This window comes from Pecten maximus, chromosome 1 (genome assembly GCF_902652985.1).
Source record: "Pecten maximus chromosome 1, xPecMax1.1, whole genome shotgun sequence".
Taxonomy (NCBI): Eukaryota; Metazoa; Mollusca; class Bivalvia; order Pectinida; family Pectinidae; genus Pecten; species Pecten maximus.
Window position 1 is genome coordinate 33,785,842 of NC_047015.1, and position 20,473 is coordinate 33,806,314.

A 20,473-nucleotide genomic window follows, 5' to 3' on the forward strand; every position below is an offset into this window, starting at 1 on the left:
TCACGAATGGGTAATCAAAATATTCAAACCGATTATAACCAATCATCACTTATGAAATGAGACCAATTTCAAACACAAGTACAGATAGGCTAGGTGTTGTCACAGATACAATATTGTACACAGACACATAGGCTAGGTGTTGTCACAGATATAATATTGTACAGACACATAGGCTAGGTGAAATCAGTGTTGTTTGGATCTGTAATATATGTAATATACATTTGTATATGTGACGTACAAACTAAACTCCTGGGTGGTCAGGAACCTCCTGTTTATTGTACCATTATGTGACGGCCATGCTTTCATTCCGTTATAGATTCTTTAGCTGGAGTAACAAGAGTAAACAACAGGCACAGCCCCAGCAGAGACCGACAACTCCGAGTCCCAAGGTGGCGAGGCGCCGGGACAGTAACTCCAGCGACCGATCACGTGATGTGAGCTCCGACGTGAGTGGTGGTGACTCCCCAGTACATATGTCTGGACCTCATCACTCGTACAGCACCAGTGACCTAAAGGAACTCGGCAACACCCACAAATCGGTCCTTTCCCAGGGGTAAGTTGCCTAGCTGTGTAAATCTTTGTCACAAAAATCTGAGCATCACAGTTTTGTGTTTCTTAATCATGCATTATTGAATTTTGTTGATTATTGTATCCGAATGCAATGATTTATTTTCATACTTTGTTTAGTTTATGGATAGTTTAGTTTATGGATATTTTCACCTTCACTTCTTATATCATATTGTTAGTTTTGACATGTTGGTGATTCCCTTGGTCCAGTTAATTAAGAACCTTTTTACCCATTTATTTTCTGGGCAGTGTTATTTTTGAGCTTTTTCAGTCGTACTTAAAGGGACATCACGGTAATCCAATTTTTATTTTGTATTTTTTCATATTATAGGGTATATCTTTAAAAAAAATATCCTTATGAACAATAACCATTCGAATTTGATGATATATGTATATAAAAAACATCAATTATTAATTATAAAAAGGTTATCACAATTCGTTGATCAATAGTCTGAATATGCAAATTTTGTGACCTATACGATAACACGCATGCACACAACACACTAAAACACCTGAAAACAAAAATGGCTTCCAATGTGAATCGACTGCGGTTGAAAACGATAACAGCTTCCGCAATGAAGAGAATAATTGGAAAATGGGTCAAACACAATCCTAGAATTAAACTGGGGAAGCAGTACAATGCAGTTCAAACATGAAAACAGCAGTACGTAATACGGACGCTGCTCGTATTCTGCTTGATTGCTGGATAGTAGGTCATGACAATCTCGGTAATATTTACACAAACTCGGTAATATTTATACAGTCTGTACCAGTACATCGCTACTGTCACTATACTATATGTACGGTGTTTACACTTATTTACACATAAATATATGTGCCGGAATATATACAGAACGTGTTATTTAACATTTAAACCACTGTATAATATCTTTGTCCAACTAATCCAATTCGCCTTGTAAACTATCGTGTGTTTGTGTTGCCACGATTTCAAAACAATTACGTGATGATTTAAAAATAATTTCCGCGCTAAATTTAGAGGGGGATTCCCAACTAAATCAAGTGGTCAAGCTGGACATGAGGATCGACTGTGAACATTGGGACAGCACAGAAATATAACTGGAAAGGAACAAAACACGTACATTCATTGAAAATTACAACGTTTTTACCGTGATGTCCCTTTAACTACAAATTCAACAATGCAGCGAAACCATTTTCAGTTTCAGACATTTTGCAGCTACTTGAAGAGTAAACAATATTGGCAATAAGAACTAATCATTTAAAAAAACACAGACGTGGACCAAACTGTTCTCTGTGAAATCTATGTAATTATCAATTTCTTGATTTATCGAGTTTAGACGTTCCAGCTCATGAAGCACTTAGTAAATGCTAATCTCCTATGATACCATCTTAAAAATACATATTTATGCAATTTTGTGGTGAAATCGTAAAAAAATAACACAGGCTGAATTCTAGGCTGTATACAGTATACCCCACTACTGGTATATATAAGGTCCAACTCCAATCTCTGTAGACATTTCATTTACCTCCCTTTCCACCTACTTTATTTCCCTTTAGTTGACTGTGGTTTTGGACACATTGGTCCATTTTAATGAATGTATGTCTGTAAATTTATTTTTGTTACAACGTATCACTTCTGTTGACTCTCCAGCTTTAAGGGGTCTGACAACAGCCTTTCTATGAGGTAAGAGACGGGCTTTGGTGTAGCTCTGCTGGTTCTCACTGCGCTATGCTACATAATAGTATCATTCTGTACAAATTGGTCTTATCTCTATGATTGGTTATAACCGAAAATTGTTTGGCTTCATAACCTATTCCAATTAACCAATTAATTCTATAATTTGTTAATAATTGTAAATTGCTCATTATATTGTGTAATTTTATATTCCATTTATCCTTGACCTCAAATATACATAAGTACATAGACTGTAGTTTTGAGGCATATTCATACCTAATTGGATTTGTAGTAGAATAATGTTCAATCTGAAAGTTTCTAGAAATATAGATGAACTTTCAGGTGAACTTTCTTTTCAATGCAAAACCATTGACTTTGAATTCAGGCTTGCTCACAAATGGGTAATCAAAATATTCAAACCGATTATAACCAATCATCACTTATGAAATGAGACCAATTTCAAACACAAGTACAGATAGGCTAGGTGTTGTCACAGATATAATATTGTACAGACACATAGGCTAGGTGTTGTCACAGATATAATATTGTACAGACACATAGGCTAGGTGTTGTCACAGATATAATATTGTACAGACACATAGGCTAGGTGTTGTCACAGATATAATATTGTACACAGACACATAGGCTAGGTGTTGTCACAGATATAATATTGTACACAGACACATAGGCTAGGTGTTGTCACAGATATAATATTGTACACAGACACATAGGCTAGGTGTTGTCACAGATATAATATTGTACAGACACATAGGCTAGGTGTTGTCACAGATATAATATTGTACACAGACACATAGGCTAGGTGTTGTCACAGATATAATATTGTACACAGACACATAGGCTAGGTGTTGTCACAGATATAATATTGTACACAGACACATAGGCTAGGTGTTGTCACAGATATAATATTGTACAGACACATAGGCTAGGTGTTGTCACAGATACAATATTGTACACAGACACATAGGCTAGGTGTTGTCACAGATACAATATTGTACAGACACATAGGCTAGGTGTTGTCACAGATATAATATTGTACACAGACACATAGGCTAGGTGTTGTCACAGATACACTATTGTACACAGACACATAGGCTAGGTGTTGTCACAGATACAATATTTTACACAGACACATAGGCTAGGTGTTGTCACAGATATAATATTGTACACAGACACATAGGCTAGGTGTTGTCATAGATATAATATTGTATACAGACACATAGGCTAGGTGTTGTCACAGATATAATATTGTACACAGACACATAGGCTAGGTGTTGTCATAGATATAATATTGTACAGACACATAGGCTAGGTGTTGTCATAGTTATAATATTGTACACAGACACATAGGCTAGGTGTTGTCACAGTTATAATATTATACAGACACATAGGCTAGGTGTTATCACAGTTATAATATTATACAGACACATAGGCTAGGTGTTGTCACAGATATAATATTGTACAGACACATAGGCTAGGTGTTATCACAGTTATAATATTATACAGACACATAGGCTAGGTGTTATCACAGTTATAATATTATACAGACACATAGGCTAGGTGTTGTCACAGATAAAATATTATACAGACACATAGGCTAGGTGTTGTCATAGATATAATATTATACAGACACATAGGCTAGGTGTTGTCATAGTTATAATATTATACAGACACATAGGCTAGGTGTTATCACAGATAAAATATTGTACAAACAGGTTACAAAATCGTGCTGGTTAAATTGCAGTTGTAATAGTAAAACACTTTTTACATAGATATTTATTAATGCATGTCACACTGTGGTTAAACCCCTCTCAACCCTAAGTAACCAAGGTAGACTCTGCTATTCATTGATAAAGGGAATTACAACAAGGTTGACAGGATTACCACCATTCCCAGACAAATGTTTTGTTCATTGTAGTAATTTTCTACATTATTCTAAGAATTTGTGGATTCGTCCTGATCATTGTTATACCCAGGTCCTTGTGTTGGTTCCATCATTTGTAGCTAGCTGCTTTCTGTTCTGTTTCATGTACCAGATGGTAAACTATTGTCTAATATGCCCTCTTTCAACTTATAGATTTTGTCGTCAATGTCTGTTCTCGCCCATCACACTTGATTAGAATTAGATATTGTATTGTTGCACCTTTGGACCTGATGCTGGCTACATAGCAGTCCAGAACATGTAGACAGTAAATAACATTTAAGCGGTGTTAAGATTGCTTTATTATGTTGCACCTCTGCTGTTATCTATTCTATAAACATTTGGTACACCTGTCTTCTGTTCTCCTGGTAGACTGTCGTCACCTGTCATTCTTCATTTTAATTAATGGTAATATGTTGCACCTCTTCAGAACACGGTTTCAGCGTTCGTCTAGCCTAGATATGTGGAGGATGGAATCCAAGTCAGTAAAAAATCAGGTGATAGCTCAAAACACCTGGCTGAAGGCAGAAGTCTCCTCAGACAAAACTCTTCAGAGCCTGAGAAGTTCCTCCAGTTGTAAAATGATAATCATTTCCTGTTATCACAACTGTTTCTTTAAATAGATGAAGAAATTAAATTAAGTTTTGAAGAGTTTTGGTTGTGAGCAAAGTATGCTTTATCTTATGATTATTTTGTAATCAATATCTATACGATATATTTGAGTGTCCGAGATTGATTTTCTTACCTGTTGTATATACCTTTTTATGCTATAGATATTCACAGTCTATGGATACTATATCTATCTGAAATTTACCTGTGATTTACCTGTTCCTAATCAGCCTAGTATTGTTGTCTAATGCTCTACTTTCAATGTTCATAAATAGAAATTCCTGTTTGTACCCATGCATTCATAATATCATGATGTTATTTCAAATGTACATAATATATGTATTTCATCTTTATATCTTTTTATCTTATATCTAATCTGTGTGTAGTTTTTTTTTTTTTTAATTTTGTAATTTTTGTAATTCTTAACTTAAATTGATGATATATACCAGTCTGCTCCATGAGATGACTACTGTACCAGCTGTACTGGACTCGTTACCAGTGAAATAACAGTTTTGACATTATTAGTACAGTTAAGCTAGAGGACATTCTATATATTGAACGAAAACAGGATACCAAGTATATTTCACAAATAAAAAAATTATACTTATGCAACAGATTTCCTCGGTCAGTTTTTATGGACTATGTATTTATACAACATCAGGTATAGTGGCCAAAACATGTACAGTCATGTACCTGGTATGAGGGAGTAGTCAGGTTTTAATTTTAAAAACAATGATCCATGGTCATTTGTATATGTCATAAACTGAATTATATTCAAATATCTTATTGGTTGAGAAAGTAAAGTCAAAAGAGATGGAGGGTTTTCACTGAAATGAATCAGTTTATATGTATACAAGATTCAACGACATACTGGATTGGTGTAGATTTCAAAAACCATATTTACAGATTAAATTTGTTTACTGCTAATAGTATTATTACTAGGTACAAACCATCAGATAACTTCATAAGGTGTAATGAATATTTGGGGAAAGTCAAGGTATATGTAATCCACTATCTCTACCAGAAGTAATAGATATTATTTAAGGTGAATAATCCAATATGTTGAATGTATTTCAGGGCCATTTCCCCCAACGTGAGACGTAGGTCTGATGATCCTGGGCGTGGCAGTGCACTGGCTAATAAACGACGTAGCAACCTGGAAGTACCGAGGCAATACCCACTCACCGCACCAACAGACAAACGCAAATCTGAGAGTGTGCCATTCAAGACGAACAGCATTGCTCCCCTGGTGGAGAAGTGATCTAGCTGATACATATTATGTGTATCAATTGTATTTCTCCACATTCAAAGTACTACTATAACTTAGTTTGAAATCTTTCATGTTTTACACAATTTTTAAAACTTGTCCCTTCAACACATTCTTATTATTATTCCTTATTGAGAAATGAAATTTCTTGCACTTGTTGACTCTGATTGCCCACCGCCATATTAGTCTTCTCTTTGTTAAGTATCAGCTATGTTAAAGTGCATAGGTGTTCAATTTCACGGGTGGAAATTGTCTTGATTTTCTGTCTGAAACTTATTCACATTTTATGAACCACAATATATCTAAATATTTCAGGACACCTTGGGTGGAGTTCTAAATGTCATGTAATGGTTTTAATAAATAAGCCAGCAATGAAGATGGTTATGTCTGGGACCTCAAAATACACACAAGGTTTAAAATTTGAGGATTTTGATGCATGGGTAAAATTTAGATTAGGACCATCGCAAATATTAGCAATTATGTAGTTGTGTGGACTGGTATCTCCTATTTCAAGCTTTCCTATCATTGGTGTCTTTATAAAAATATCAAAAACACTCAGAAGAAACTTCTGTCTATATTACATTTGCTCTGAGTGATAACACACCTTCACTCAGACTCGTTTGTTGACAGGCTGCTTTTGACCTGTAAACTTTATCAGGTTCTTGTTCTCTGTGTTATATTCCTGTACCCAGATATTTGACCTAATTCTCTGGTTGTAGATCTGGCCTCTGTGTTATATTCCTGTACCCAGATATTTGACCTAATTCTCTGGTTGTAGATCTGGCCTCTGTGTTATATTCCTGTACCCAGATATTTGACCTAATTTCTAATTCTCTGGTTGTAGATCTGGCCTCTGTGTTATATTCCTGTACCCAGATATTTGACCTAATTCTCTGGTTGTAGATCTGGCCTCTGTGTTATATTCCTGTACCCAGATATTTGACCTAATTCTCTGGTTGTAGATCTGGCCTCTGTGTTATATTCCTGTACCCAGATATTTGACCTAATTCTCTGGTTGTAGATCTGGCCTCTGTGTTATATTCCCATATCCAGATATTTAGTGCTCTATCCTATAGAAAACAGCTATGGCTCTGTATTATATTCTCCAACCTAGATTTCTGTACAGCAATTTAATCTGCAGCATAATTTTTGAAGAAGCATCATTTTTTCTTGGTGTTGACTTTATCTATATATAGCAGTTCAATCACTATCCATTAAAATGAAAGTTTTACCTCAGAGTAAACTTTAAATGTTCATGGGAATATTACATGTATCACTTGGATCATACAAAGTAAGCATGGATCATGTGAAATAAACTTCATATTTGATGTTGACGCAATAGATGTCCACAATCAAGTAATTTTTTTTATTAACGATATACACATAATTCTATTTGGTCTTCTCTTGTAAAAAACATGTATGTAAATTGTTTTTGAGTAATGTGGGATTTTTATGCTACTAAATTGTTATATAACCAGAAGTATTCCTAGAAAAAACTAAGATACTGTTGGGTTTTTTTTTTTTTATTATTTTTTAATTATTATTAGTATTACTCAGTACAGGAGAAATGGGGATATGTACATTTATTGCCATAAGCATTTAATATATTATGGAAGGTAAGCTATCTTAACCTGAATTACCAATTCATATACAAACAGAACAAAGAGGATGTATACTTGAAGTATTGTTACTCCTTTGATACATGGCTACTATGTATATTACTGATACTTAGCACAAGTTAATATTTCCAAAGTGTTCCAACATCTATTAGTACAAAGTTCTCTAGGTGGACGTTCTGGTCATTTTTTGCTGACAAAGCTTATTTAATGGTACAAAATCAAATCCCTATATCACTTTTAGTAAAAAAAAAAAAAAAATCAAATATATTCACATATCTAAATCACTTAAAATGTGTCAGTCACTTTTGTAAATTGTTAATTACATTTTCACATTGAACATAACAGTATTAAGATATACATGTGGACAGCATTCCTATTAAGACTTGAATATAATAACTGTTTATTGTAGAGTCTTTGAAAAATATATATCAACTTGCATTTACAGTAGTTGGAATTATTAAATTATTAATTATTAAAAATTATGACATGAAATGATTAGCATATGCCACTGATAGTTCTGATCAATGAAATTTAGACAAAGCTTTTATAATAGTAGTTAAATGTGCTGTCACAGGCCCCTGTTATATGACCCATCTATTATGAATCTGTCCTAAGTGTATACACTAATATGTTACAGGTCCCTGTGTAATATGACCCATCTATTATGAATCTCTCCTAAGTATATACACTAATATATGACAGGTCCCTGCGTAATCTATTGTAAATCTCTCCCAACTACACACATTGTTACAAATCCCTGTGCAATATGAACCATCTAATATAAAAATTCTCCTATCAGTATAACAGGCTTCAAGCCCCTGTGGGAAGTCTGTCTCGGATATTCAGTTGTTTTCATGGAGACAGTAAGATAAAGTGTCTCATTTCCAGAGATGATCATTCCGTATTGATGTTCCAGTGTTTACTAGGACATCACCACAGCATGTTGTTGTAATCACCATGACTTTTGATAGGTTTTTTATATTTGTTAAGTTTATTGCAACCGTTATTTCATTTGGCAGAAGGATGTTTTGAGCATTTTTTTTTATATATGATTTTAATATGTTGAAGTTTTGTGCGAGGAAGAATCACGATATTGGTACTATGATTATATATTTGAACTTGATACATATTTACAAAAACACTGAATTGTTTATGTTGTTCTAGTCAAGATACATCTATTAATTTTATCGTCTAAAAGTGCAATGTTTTTATAGAAATATTACAGTAAGTTAGATTTAAAAATCTAGCATTTCCTTTCTTCTTTTTTAATGAAAAATTATTGTAAATTTTCTTTATACTCACGTACTCCTGAATATTTTATTTGAGCGGTCCTGTCATGGCTGAGTGACTTTGATGACTGTTATCTGATGGAATCAATGTTTACTAGATAACCATTAGTATTAGGAGTTATCTCCTCTTTACCTTGTTACATTTTGTTGATATATTCTAGTATAACAACAATACTAGATAAACTGTTTTTAAACATTGATGATGTTATGACATTGATATGATTGTTATGCCATGTCCCTGCATTTAACAGAATGCTTCTCATTTTTTCGACAAAAACCATATCATTTATTCATTTGTTGAACTTTCATCTGAATTAGTGTCAGTATCCAGTGTAAATAACACATTTGTTGATACAAGAAATATCACAAAATCACAATTCTTGTCATGTGTGTTTTATGAGTAATGTAATAACTAACAAGAACATGTCTGATTCCTAGAACAACAGGAGACCCTTTATAGATCACTGTTAATCTTGTTTTCAATGGGTTCTCATTTTTACTATTTTGGAAAATAGAATAAAATTGCATAAAATTAGATACTGTATCTTGAAAATGTAATTACTGGAGAATGGATCATTTCATGCTTTCTATGAAAAGTTTTGTAAAACTGAAAACGTTAACCATTGAAAATACATAATATGTACATTTAGACATAACTTGTCAGCTCATCCAATTATGTCTTGAAATATTAAAAAAGAATTGTTTTTGTCTTTCTTTTCAGGGCAGTATTCGGTTATTGACTTTGATATCAAATATAAAAAATAGAATATGTGTACTAGTAGCTGTTTGCTTTTCTTTTTTACCCTATCTGAGAATTATGCACAGGTGTACTGAAGTACATTTTATAGATTGTAATGTCTATTTGTTGTACAAGTCTACATATCGCACAAGTTGTCATTAAAGTACGATTCTGATGTAACTTTCTCCTCAGACAATTGTACTAACATCATTGTTTCCTGGAGAAGTTATCCCCTGTGTTCCATACATAGTCAAACAATTGTTCTAAACAATAGTAGGTCTTGTGGTGAACCAATATGGTCAATGACAGGTATTGTGGTGAACCAGTGGTCACAGACAGGTATTGTGGTGAACCAGTGGTCACAGACAGGTATTGTGGTGATCAGATGTGGCCACATACAGGTGTTGTGGTGAACCGGTATGGTCACAGACAGGTATTGTGATGAACCAGTATGGTCACGGACAGGTATTGTGGCGATCAGATGTGGCCACATACATGTGTTGTGGTGAACCAGTATGACCACAGACAGGTATTGTGGTGATCAGGTGTAGCCACAGACAGGTATTTTAGTGAACCAGTATGGTCACAGACAGGTATTGTGGTGATCAGATGTGGCCATATACATGTGTTGTGGTGAACCGGTATGGCTACAGACAGGTGTTGTTGTGAACCAGTATGGCCACAGACAGGTGTTGTGGTGAACTGGTATGGCCACAGACAGGTGTTGTTGTGAACTGGTATGGCCACACAGGTATTGTGGTGAACCACTATGGCCACAGACAGGTATTGTGGTGAACCACTATGGCCACAGACAGGTACTGTGGTGAACCACTATGGCCACAGACAGGTATTGTGGTGAACTGGTATGGCCACATAAAGGTGTTGTGGTGAACCAGTATGGCCACAGACAGGTGTTGTGGTGAACTGGTATGGCTACCAACAGGTATTGTGGTGAACTGGTATGGCCACACAGGTATTGTGGTGAACTGGTATGACCACACAGGTATTGTGGTGAACTGGTATGGCCACACAGGTATTGTGGTGAACTGGTTTGGCCACACAGGTATTGTGGTGAGCTGGTATGGCCACACAGGTATTGTGGTGAGCTGGTATGGCCACACAGGTATTGTGGTGAACTGGTATGGCCACACAGGTATTGTGGTGAACTGGTATGGCCACAGACAGGTGTTGTGGTGAACTGGTTTGGCCACACAGGTATTGTGGTGAACTGGTATGGCCACACAGGTATTGTGGTGAACTGGTATGGCCACACAGGTATTGTGGTGAACTGGTATGGCCACACAGGTATTGTGGTGAACTGGTATGGATACCAACAGGTATTGTGGTAAACTGGTATGGCCACACAGGTATTGTGGTGAACTGGTATGGCCACACAGGTATTGTGGTGAACTGGTATGGCCACAGACAGATATTGTGGTGAACTGGTATGGCTACAGACAGGTATTGTGGTGAACCAGTATGGCCACAGAGGTATTGTGGTAAACTGGTATGGCCACACAGGTATTGTGGTGAACTGGTATGGCCACACAGGTATTGTGGTGAACTGGTATGGCCACAGACAGGTGTTGTGGTGAACTGGTATGGCCACACAGGTATTGTGGTGAACTGGTATGGCCACACAGGTATTGTGGTGAACTGGTATGGCCACACAGGTATTGTGGTGAACTGGTATGGCCACAGACAGGTATTGTGGTGAACTGGTATGGCCACACAGGTATTGTTGTGAACTGGTATGGCCACAGACAGGTATTGTGGTGAACTGGTATGGCCACACAGGTATTGTGGTGAACTGGTATGGCTACAGACAGGTATTGTGGTAAACTGGTATGGCCACACAGGTATTGTGGTGAACTGGTATGGCCACAGACAGGTATTGTGGTGAACTGGTATGGCTACAGACAGGTATTGTGGTGAACTGGTATGGCCACACAGGTATTGTGGTGAACTGGTATGGCCACAGACAGGTGTTGTGGTGAACTGGTATGGCTACAGACAGGTATTGTGGTGAACTGGTATGGCTACAGACAGGTATTGTGGTGAACTGGTATGGCCACATACAGGTATTGTGGTGAACTGGTATGGCTACAGACAGGTATTGTGGTGAACTGGTATGGCCACACAGGTATTGTGGTGAACTGGTATGGCCACACAGGTATTGTGGTGAACTGGTATGGCCACACAGGTATTGTGGTGAACTGGTATGGCCACACAGGTATTGTGGTGAACTGGTATGGCCACACAGGTATTTTGGTGAACTGGTATGGCCACACAGGTATTGGTGTTAACAATTAAGGACACCATCAGATTTTGGAACTAACATGATTTAATTTCTATTAAGTACAGTGTATGCGGTAATACCGATTGTATTACTTGTGTCTCTTTCATTGTGTCAGGTTTAAAATTGTGGAGATGTGTGAATTTTTTCAATGAATCTGAATACAACTGTTAATCTATGTGTTTGATTGATAGTTATGAAATTGATATATAGAGAATAGGTAGAGTTAGGTAGTGTTATAACTCAATATGTCATGCATAACTGATAGTAGGCAATCATTTATAGGGCTCTTATGGGGCTTAGTCACTTACACTTTGTGTGAGAAAATATTTGAGAAAGATTTCTTTGTTTGATAGGTGGTCATTTTATAGTAATTGGTGACTACCTCATTTACAATATACAGGATCTATCAAAAGAAAGTGGACTAAAGTGGCTTAGGATTCCACCATGACAGCTCTGGATAGTCGGTGATCTCGGCTTCCTGAGAACTACAAACTGCCTATATCAAATAGGGATTAAAATTTGTATGAGTGCTAAAATATTGTGTCTAGCCATTTGATTTGTTTAATTATAATGATGTGATATCTCACTAAAGTATATGGCCATTAATGTTGTAGGATAATGCTGATTTATCAAAATTACAAGAAAAATACAGATTTGTATTTATATGCTATGACCATGGACATCTCTCTCAACTCTTGATTCAACACTTTTCAGTGTCCAGAACTCTGGTACTAAACAATCTGTCTATCCTCTGTCTATCCTCTGATGGATACTTTTGTCTATGCTACAGTTGGTTGATTGATTCTATTTACACGTGTATGTGACGACTTGACTCTGTAATAATAATAATAATAATAAAATATTTTATTAAAGTGTCACGCATTGATCAACAGTAAAATACAATTGCAATTATAAAATGTACAAGTAAAAGTGATCAATACCCAGCCATAATTATTTGACTTTTGAGACACTATGAAACACTAAAACTCATAAATTACTCGCAATCAATTGACATATAATCCACTCATACATTATTTGTGACTAGAAAAAAGTATCATATCAAAACATATTCACTGTGTATTGTACTTGAATATTAAACAGGAAACGGTATTACACAAGAGGGTGAGCTTATTGCCAGGCATGGGGCTGTTACCAGTGATATAGGACAGCTTGATACACTTTTAATTACACAAGAGGGTGAGCTTACCAGGTTTTGCCAGGCATGGGTACATGTATATTCATTGCATAGTTTGAACAGTATTTGAAGAACACATTCGGCAATGTATGTATTACTGATCCTTTCCTGACGAACATTATGAGAATCTGATTTCACGGAAACAGAAGACATATCTCTATCTGTACAAATAAATATCAGCACATCAGTGTATTTTGTAATCAAACTCTTGTGACAGTGTTCCAATGTCAACAAACTCAATTTTATTTTTTTAACTATTCCCCAAGATATATTTTATCCAATTATCTAACATAATTTTTATACTAATTAATGAACTTACTCTGCAGAAGTTTATTAGATTCATTGCAATCAAATGTATTTTTTGTACTTTGTACAGAACATTATTTATTTTTTTCATGACCTTTTGCACTTGTAGGAAATCCTTTTAATAGCAAAAATCATTGAACTATAGGGATAGTATAGTTATTGGTGCTGCTATTATAAATGTCTTTCAAACATGAAAATACAATTTCTTTTCAGAAATAAATATAAGCCATACCATTTTTTATATATACAGTATATAAAACAAAATACTATGTTTGTTTCATTCACTTAAACAAGATTTTTATAATTAGCACCAAGACCAATAATTCATAAATACTCTAGTTTATAATGTACACAGTATATATACAATGTATATATATGTATAAGGACCATATGTCTGGGGTCACCATACAACTATACTGCTCTATATGACTGGAGGAATGGTTGGTGTATATAGAATAGTATATAACCTTTCATCTTTTACTTTCTATTTTCATTTCTTGTGAATCTTTTTCTTTGTTAAGACATTTGGTAAAATAAAATCTAGTCAGTTACACAATTTCACTGAGAGTTTGTTGTTATTTAGAGTGGTACCTGCTTCCGTCCTCATTTATACTGACACAAAGTGTGGAATAATGTAATAATAATGAGCTAATGAAATAACATCAGTTGTCATTAAGAAATGATTTCCTATATATGTAATCGTGCCCCAGACCTTGGCACCTTAACACACAAAAACATTTGGGAAAATTCACATCCAATATGTGAAGATTGATCAACATTTGTTCACAAATAAAGTCTTTAGAGCAATGACAAAGATTTTCTATAAATACATGTGACATTGACCTTGACACTAACACCTTTAAACAGGACTCTTAGTATGAACCCATGAACCTTAAGGTATTCTTATACTTGACGTAGACATCCTAAAACAGGAACTCTTTCAAGGTAATGTATTCTCATACTTGACCAATTCATGAAGTTTGACCAAATCTTTTTTTATATTAAGTCACTGGAACGATTGCAAAGATTTTCCTTGAATAGTTATTATGACCTTGACATCCTGAAACACAAACTTGCTCAAGTTACTTCAATAGCATGTCAACTCTGCATCCACTAGCACCAAGCTCTCTCGCTTATCATCTGTTAGTCGTTCACCTGCACGACTTCCCAATATATAGTAGTCAGAAAACGCTATACATATTTGAGTTGGTATGTCACAGACATAAAACGCTATACATGAGTTTGACGTGTCAGTCAGAAAACGCTATACATATTTGAGTTGGTACATTGTACGTCACAAACATAAAACGCTATACATGTTTGAGCTTGATGTGTCGGACATAAAACGCTATGCATGAGTTTGATGTGTCATAAACATTAAAAGTTATACATATTTGAGTTTGATGTGTCAGCCGTGTAACGCTATACATATTTTGAGGTTGGGATTTTAATCTATATATATGCGACGTTAAATAAAGCTTCTTGAATCTTGAATACATATTTGAGTTTGGTGTGTCGGACAGTTATAAAACGCTATCAATATTATTCATATTTGAGTTTGGTGTGTCACAAAGATAAAACGCTGTATGTATGAGTTTGGTGTGTCACAAAGATAAAACGCTATCCATATTTGAGTTTGGTGTGTCACAAAGATAAAACGCTATCCATATTTTAGTTTGGTGAGATACAAAGATAAAACGCTATCCATATTTGAGTTTGGTGTGTCACAAAGATAAAACGCTGTATGTATGAGTTTGGTGTGTCACAAAGATAAAACGCTGTATGTATGAGTTTGGTGTGTCACAAAGATAAAACGCTATATGTATGAGTTTGGTGTGTCACGAAGATAAAACGCTATTGGCGTGTCGCAGTCAGAAAACGCTATACAATGGAGTTAAAGAGTTTATTTTGACCCGCGTCTGTTAATCAATAAACGCTCTATACATCGTCTATTGGTAATAGATATTTAGTGATAAGATAATAAACAGCCTCTTCGTCCTCCGATGGGAACAAAAGTCTTCGCCTCCCCAATCTCTGCCGGCGAGACGATACGTAGCTGTTTTCCATGTGCCGCGGCGTCGGCGGCAGTGGAGAAGCAAACGAGTGTTCTTGGTACGGAGACACGACAGGAGTGGACGTCAATCTCGGAGAGAACATCGGGTACAAAAGGTCTTGGTCAGTCTGGGGATCCGTGGTGTCCATCTCCAGCGATAGTCTCGTCTGGATTGAACTCGAATTTTTAAAATGACCAGATTTCGTGTGGGAATTGATGAACATGGGAGACCTGTTAGCGCAGAAATGTCCTGGTGGTGTCAACGATGCAAAGGTTTTCACCAATTTATCCGGAGACGAAAATGCCTCCAGGGATTCAGTCGAAATATCGGAGGATTTCAACGCATATTCGCCGAAATGAGATGACTTCGCGAAGAAGCGATCGAATCCAGAATGCCACGAATGTGATTGTCTGTGTTTTACATTATTGAAAGATGTCTGTGACGGATTCTGTCCAGCATACGGTCCATCGAAAGTAATAAATGCCGTCTTGCAGAAACCGGTTAATGTATTATGTTGGCCGTCTTTCTTGTTAGCTTCGTTTTGACTGGCGAAATCCATCCTGACCCACTTAAAATGACCGCTGTAGATTTCATTTCCCAGTACCAACTGGTCTCTTGTTTCTCTCTCATGTAACAGCTGATTTTAATCAGATTGTCTCTCATCAACATGTTGGTATGCCGTTTACTTGTGGTTTCGTCATAGAGATGTTGCTATGGACAACTTTTCGCGGTATACAACTTCTAGACGAAAACTTTTCCCGCGTGAAAAAACTTGATACGATTTTTGCTGTCTGAACTAGCCTCTTCTATTGTTTCCGACCGAGTTACTGAAGGACTATTGGAACGGCCATCTTGAATGTGTAAAATTGCAAAGTTATCTAGCAGTGATATTTCACAAATTCTCTAGGGACTGTTTTTAAAGATATTTACGGAAAAAAGTCATTTAAGAGTGAAAACAAAATTAATCAATTAACAAATGTAGTATGAATGTGTGAAAATCTTGTCGAGTTCGTGAAAACAACATAAGCAGTATCTGTTACCATCAAGGAATGCACAATTAACTACTTTTCGAAAATTAGTTTTTAAAAATCCTCCTTTTTCAAAACACATTCCAGTGAAGTGTGGTGATGTCATCCAAAATAGTAGAGTTGACTGGGCTAACAGATGAAGCTCAAGTTATTTGCAGGAGTTTTGTGACTTTGGTGGAAATTTTCGTACATTTCTTTGAGTTGACCTTCTGAAAACCAAAGAAATCTAGGTTTACGACAGTTTGTTTGTTTATTTGTTTAGATTTTACGGCCCATTGACAGTAACGGTCATTTAGGGCCAAACAAAATACTATTAATTTATTTCATTTGAGTTTAAAAACAGATAAAGATATTTTTAAAAAGGTTCATATGGTATATTCAGATCACTATGATAAAAAGTGGGTTAGAATAATAAAAAGTTTATAACGAATAGATTATGTGAACTTTGTGATGTATCTATAACGCCAAAGAGCGTAAGGTAAAAGGACATCAAAGTCTATTGATTAGATCGATTTCTTTCAAATAGCTAAATAGTGCTTTCGAATCCACAGAATTGAAAAGAGTTTCCAAATCCGGGGCTGGAAAGTATTTATCACGAATGTGATTGAAATCGGAACATTCTATTAGAATATACTCCACTGTGAACTGAGCGTCACATGCATGGCATATTGGCGGATCTTCTCGTTTTAAAAAGGAACGAATGCGTAAAATATATGTGCCCCGCACGGAGCCGAGAGAGGACAATTTCCTCTCTACGATCTTTCCGACTTGGAATTGATGTTTTAAGTTTCGGTTGTACTTTAAAAAGTTTGTTGCTTTCTGCCATTTACTCCGAATGGCAGTACAAATGACAGGTTTGAAATCTGTGTATGGTATTTTGATATTTGTATCTTGCAGATTTAGAGCATATTTTTCTTGCCGATCAACAAGTTCGTTCCTTTAATTCCGATATGGATCGAAATCCAAAGTAATATTATTTTGCATTTTTTAAGATATGAGATATTCGAAAGACAAGGTATTGTACGAGTGTATTTTCAGGATCTCGGAATTGTAAACTCTGAAGGACAGACAGAATCGGAACATATGATTGCCTTTCGTATGTGGTGTTCATCATGTGGTCGAGGGCCAACCCGATGGCACATGCTTCCGCAGAGAAAATAGAGGCACCATCTGGTAAACGGATTAAAGAACAATGGTGTTCGGTGTAACATGCTGCTGAGACCTTTTCACCATCATTTGAGTCATCAGTATAGATCTGAACATGATCGGAAAGATCTGCAATGCACGCGCGAAAGGACAGGGAACACACTGAAAACCAAAGAAATATAGGTTTACGATACTTGACAAGGAACATACTGAAAAGAAAATGGACTGCATTGAGACTCTATTACAAGATGTCATCTTACGACTTTTTTGCAAATCTGGACAGTCTCAGAATTAATCACGCACAACTAGGGTTTAGGGTAGACCTACATATGAACGCTGAGAACAATAGGTTCAGTGCCTTATAAGATTGCTATGAAATTCAAAACGGCCACTTGGCCGTTTTATTCATGCGTAATTACGGACCAAATGGGGTCTACTTGTGAAATTGGAGTCACCTTTCATCAGATGGTTTGGTTAACACATGTTGTGCTTAAAATAACAATAAATCAACATTCTGAATTCTCTGAATCCTCTAATGACCTACATCACCATGTTTATCGTCAAATGTAATTTTATAAGGTCGCGGTTGTTTGACGTGAGGTCACGACCCCGGGGCGACAGGTGAAGTTCAAGGTGACGAATTTTGCGTTTTTGTTCTAAATATCATTTTCAGTAAAACAATTCTCGTATGGAATCAATGGGTATCTAAAGTATCTCCTAAGTTATCAGAATAAAGCTATTTCGTGAAGTTTTCTCAAACATTTCGACTCTATAGATGGCCAATCACGTAAAATGTTGTGAGACATGTACATGTAGGATATTAATAAATAAAAACAAAATCTTCAATGCCCGATATTTTTCAGTACCGAATGCTATTCAGTTAGTTGGAAATTTATATAGTTCTATTTTCAACAGACCAGGTTCATTTTGACTTTCTATACTCCATATGAGGACTACCCGGAGGTATCGAACACATCTAGATTACATGTTTGTTAAATGTTCCTCGTGACAATGTACGGCTGCACGTAGTAAAACTAACTCTCACTCTACATTTTATCACTGACAATACAAACCTAACTAAATTCTACAATGGGAAGTAGACGGACTCGTCCAATGATGAGGTATCAACCAAGGCTTCCGTCTGATTGTCCAGTTCTTAACTGTTAGGTGATAGGTGCATATAAATTTTAAATGCTCAAACATTAGCCCTCAAAACACTAATATTTCATTCTAGCCACATCAGGGTGTCCGAGTCACCATTTATGCAAAATATGTTCCCCGTCCCCAAAGATCTTTTTGACTAAATTTGGTTCAACCATTCAGGACTTTTTGACTAGTAGTGATTTAAGGGGCATCTAAATAGCAAATTCAGTCAAAACTGATATTTTACAAGGCTATAAATTCCTCCTATGGTGTAATTAACAGAAGTAACTTGATGAACGATTAGTATGTATCATTACAAACCGTGGGACTTGCTGCTCACATGTAGTTTGTTAAGCTGATTGTAAATTTCAACAAAACATTTAAAAAATGCATGTTTCAGGGGGAAATACTGGTAATTAGCTCATTTGTATCCATATACTGCATAAACAGCAATGTTGTTTTGCTCATAGAGTCTAAAGCACAAAATAAGAGCATTGGTTTGACTAGATTTGTCTTTATCATATGTATAAAAGCCATTTTTATTTTGACAATTTATCTTGAAAAGTTCCTTCTTACTGTGATCAGATGTGATGTCTTAAAAGTATGATATAGGAGCATTTTTATTGATTGAAATGCCTCTATGCCATATTTGTGTAATATTATTCACAGCCGCCAATTGCATTTCAAGGTCAAAACAAAATAGGTGTTTATATGTGCATAAAGTCAAATCCAGTCAAGCAAATGCTCCTACCCTGTGCTATAGATACTTGTGAGCATAACAGCTAGGTTAGTTTTCAGGTTTGGGTATTTGTGTGACTTAGAATTATTCCATGCTACACCTTACCACAAAGTAACTCTACAGAAGAAACTTTTAGGATCTGCAGGTAATTATTGGTACTTTTAAGAAACTAGATGTTCAGACAAACGTTTTGGTATTACATGACTAGTTTATACAAATTTTTAGATATTTGGGCCAGGTGAGCTAAAAATTCAAGTAATCTGTAGGGTTTGTTGAGATGTCCATTCTACAATGCAACTATACAACAGGTTTGGTTATAATAACATTGATACATTGAAACCAGGCTAAACACAAAACTTTAACAGCCAGATTCACAACATCCCGAACTTCCAGTCCCTGAACGATAACTTATAGATGATATTCCATAAATTAATGGTGTGCCGAGATGTCAAATATATGACTAGCTATATACCAAGTTTGGTTAAAGTTGAACTTATATTTTTTGAGCAATGAATCTAAAAGCAAAACTTTTGAATTGATAATGCTGTCGCCACTGGAAAACTTCATCACAGGAGAGATAGAAACTGTTAGGGTCTCATCTCCTTCACTACTTTCACCGACTTCTTACCTGGAGCATAGATTCCATTGCATTGAAATTCTGATACCGCCTACTAAAATTAGTACTATTTTCTTATTCATTCACATTTATACAACCAATGTATTGAATTATTAAATACAGTGGGTCTGTCAAACATTCAGAGCATAAAATTTGCTCCTACACAAATTTATTAACTGTACAATTTCTCATTTGGTAGGGAACTGTGATTTGCTGAATTTCTTGTATGCTATACACAGACATATTCAGATTTGTCCTTTGATA

The 20,473-nt window shown here is 35.8% G+C and overlaps 1 protein-coding gene across 8 annotated transcripts; it reads left to right on the plus strand.

Moving 5' to 3' along the window:
- The first annotated feature begins 220 nt into the window (after positions 1 to 220).
- LOC117330996 lies at positions 221 to 14,044 on the plus strand. Of its 8 annotated transcripts, none has more exons than XR_004533438.1 (4): positions 226 to 553; positions 2,198 to 2,230; positions 5,847 to 11,856; positions 11,977 to 14,044. XR_004533438.1 is itself a non-coding variant. In XM_033889592.1 (3 exons), exons 1-3 carry the CDS (start codon positions 297 to 299, stop codon positions 6,028 to 6,030), a joined length of 474 nt encoding a protein of 157 aa, XP_033745483.1. In that variant the 5' UTR covers positions 226 to 296; the 3' UTR covers positions 6,031 to 14,044. The 8 variants fall into 8 exon arrangements, 1 of the variants encoding a protein (XP_033745483.1); XR_004533437.1 differs by having other exon boundaries at positions 5,847 to 10,836; positions 11,051 to 14,044; XR_004533441.1 differs by lacking the exon at positions 2,198 to 2,230 and having other exon boundaries at positions 221 to 553; positions 5,847 to 11,418; positions 11,451 to 14,044.
- The last annotated feature ends 6,429 nt before the right edge of the window (positions 14,045 to 20,473 follow it).

Bases quoted from the DNA above. Each gene is read 5' to 3' on its own strand.
- LOC117330996 (XM_033889592.1), top strand. From the start codon at position 297: ATGCTTTCATTCCGTTATAGATTCTTTAGCTGGAGTAACAAGAGTAAA. The intron at 554-2,197 runs GTAAGTTGCCTA...TTGACTCTCCAG, and splicing joins AAATCGGTCCTTTCCCAGGG to CTTTAAGGGGTCTGACAACA. The intron at 2,231-5,846 runs GTAAGAGACGGG...AATGTATTTCAG, and splicing joins GACAACAGCCTTTCTATGAG to GGCCATTTCCCCCAACGTGA.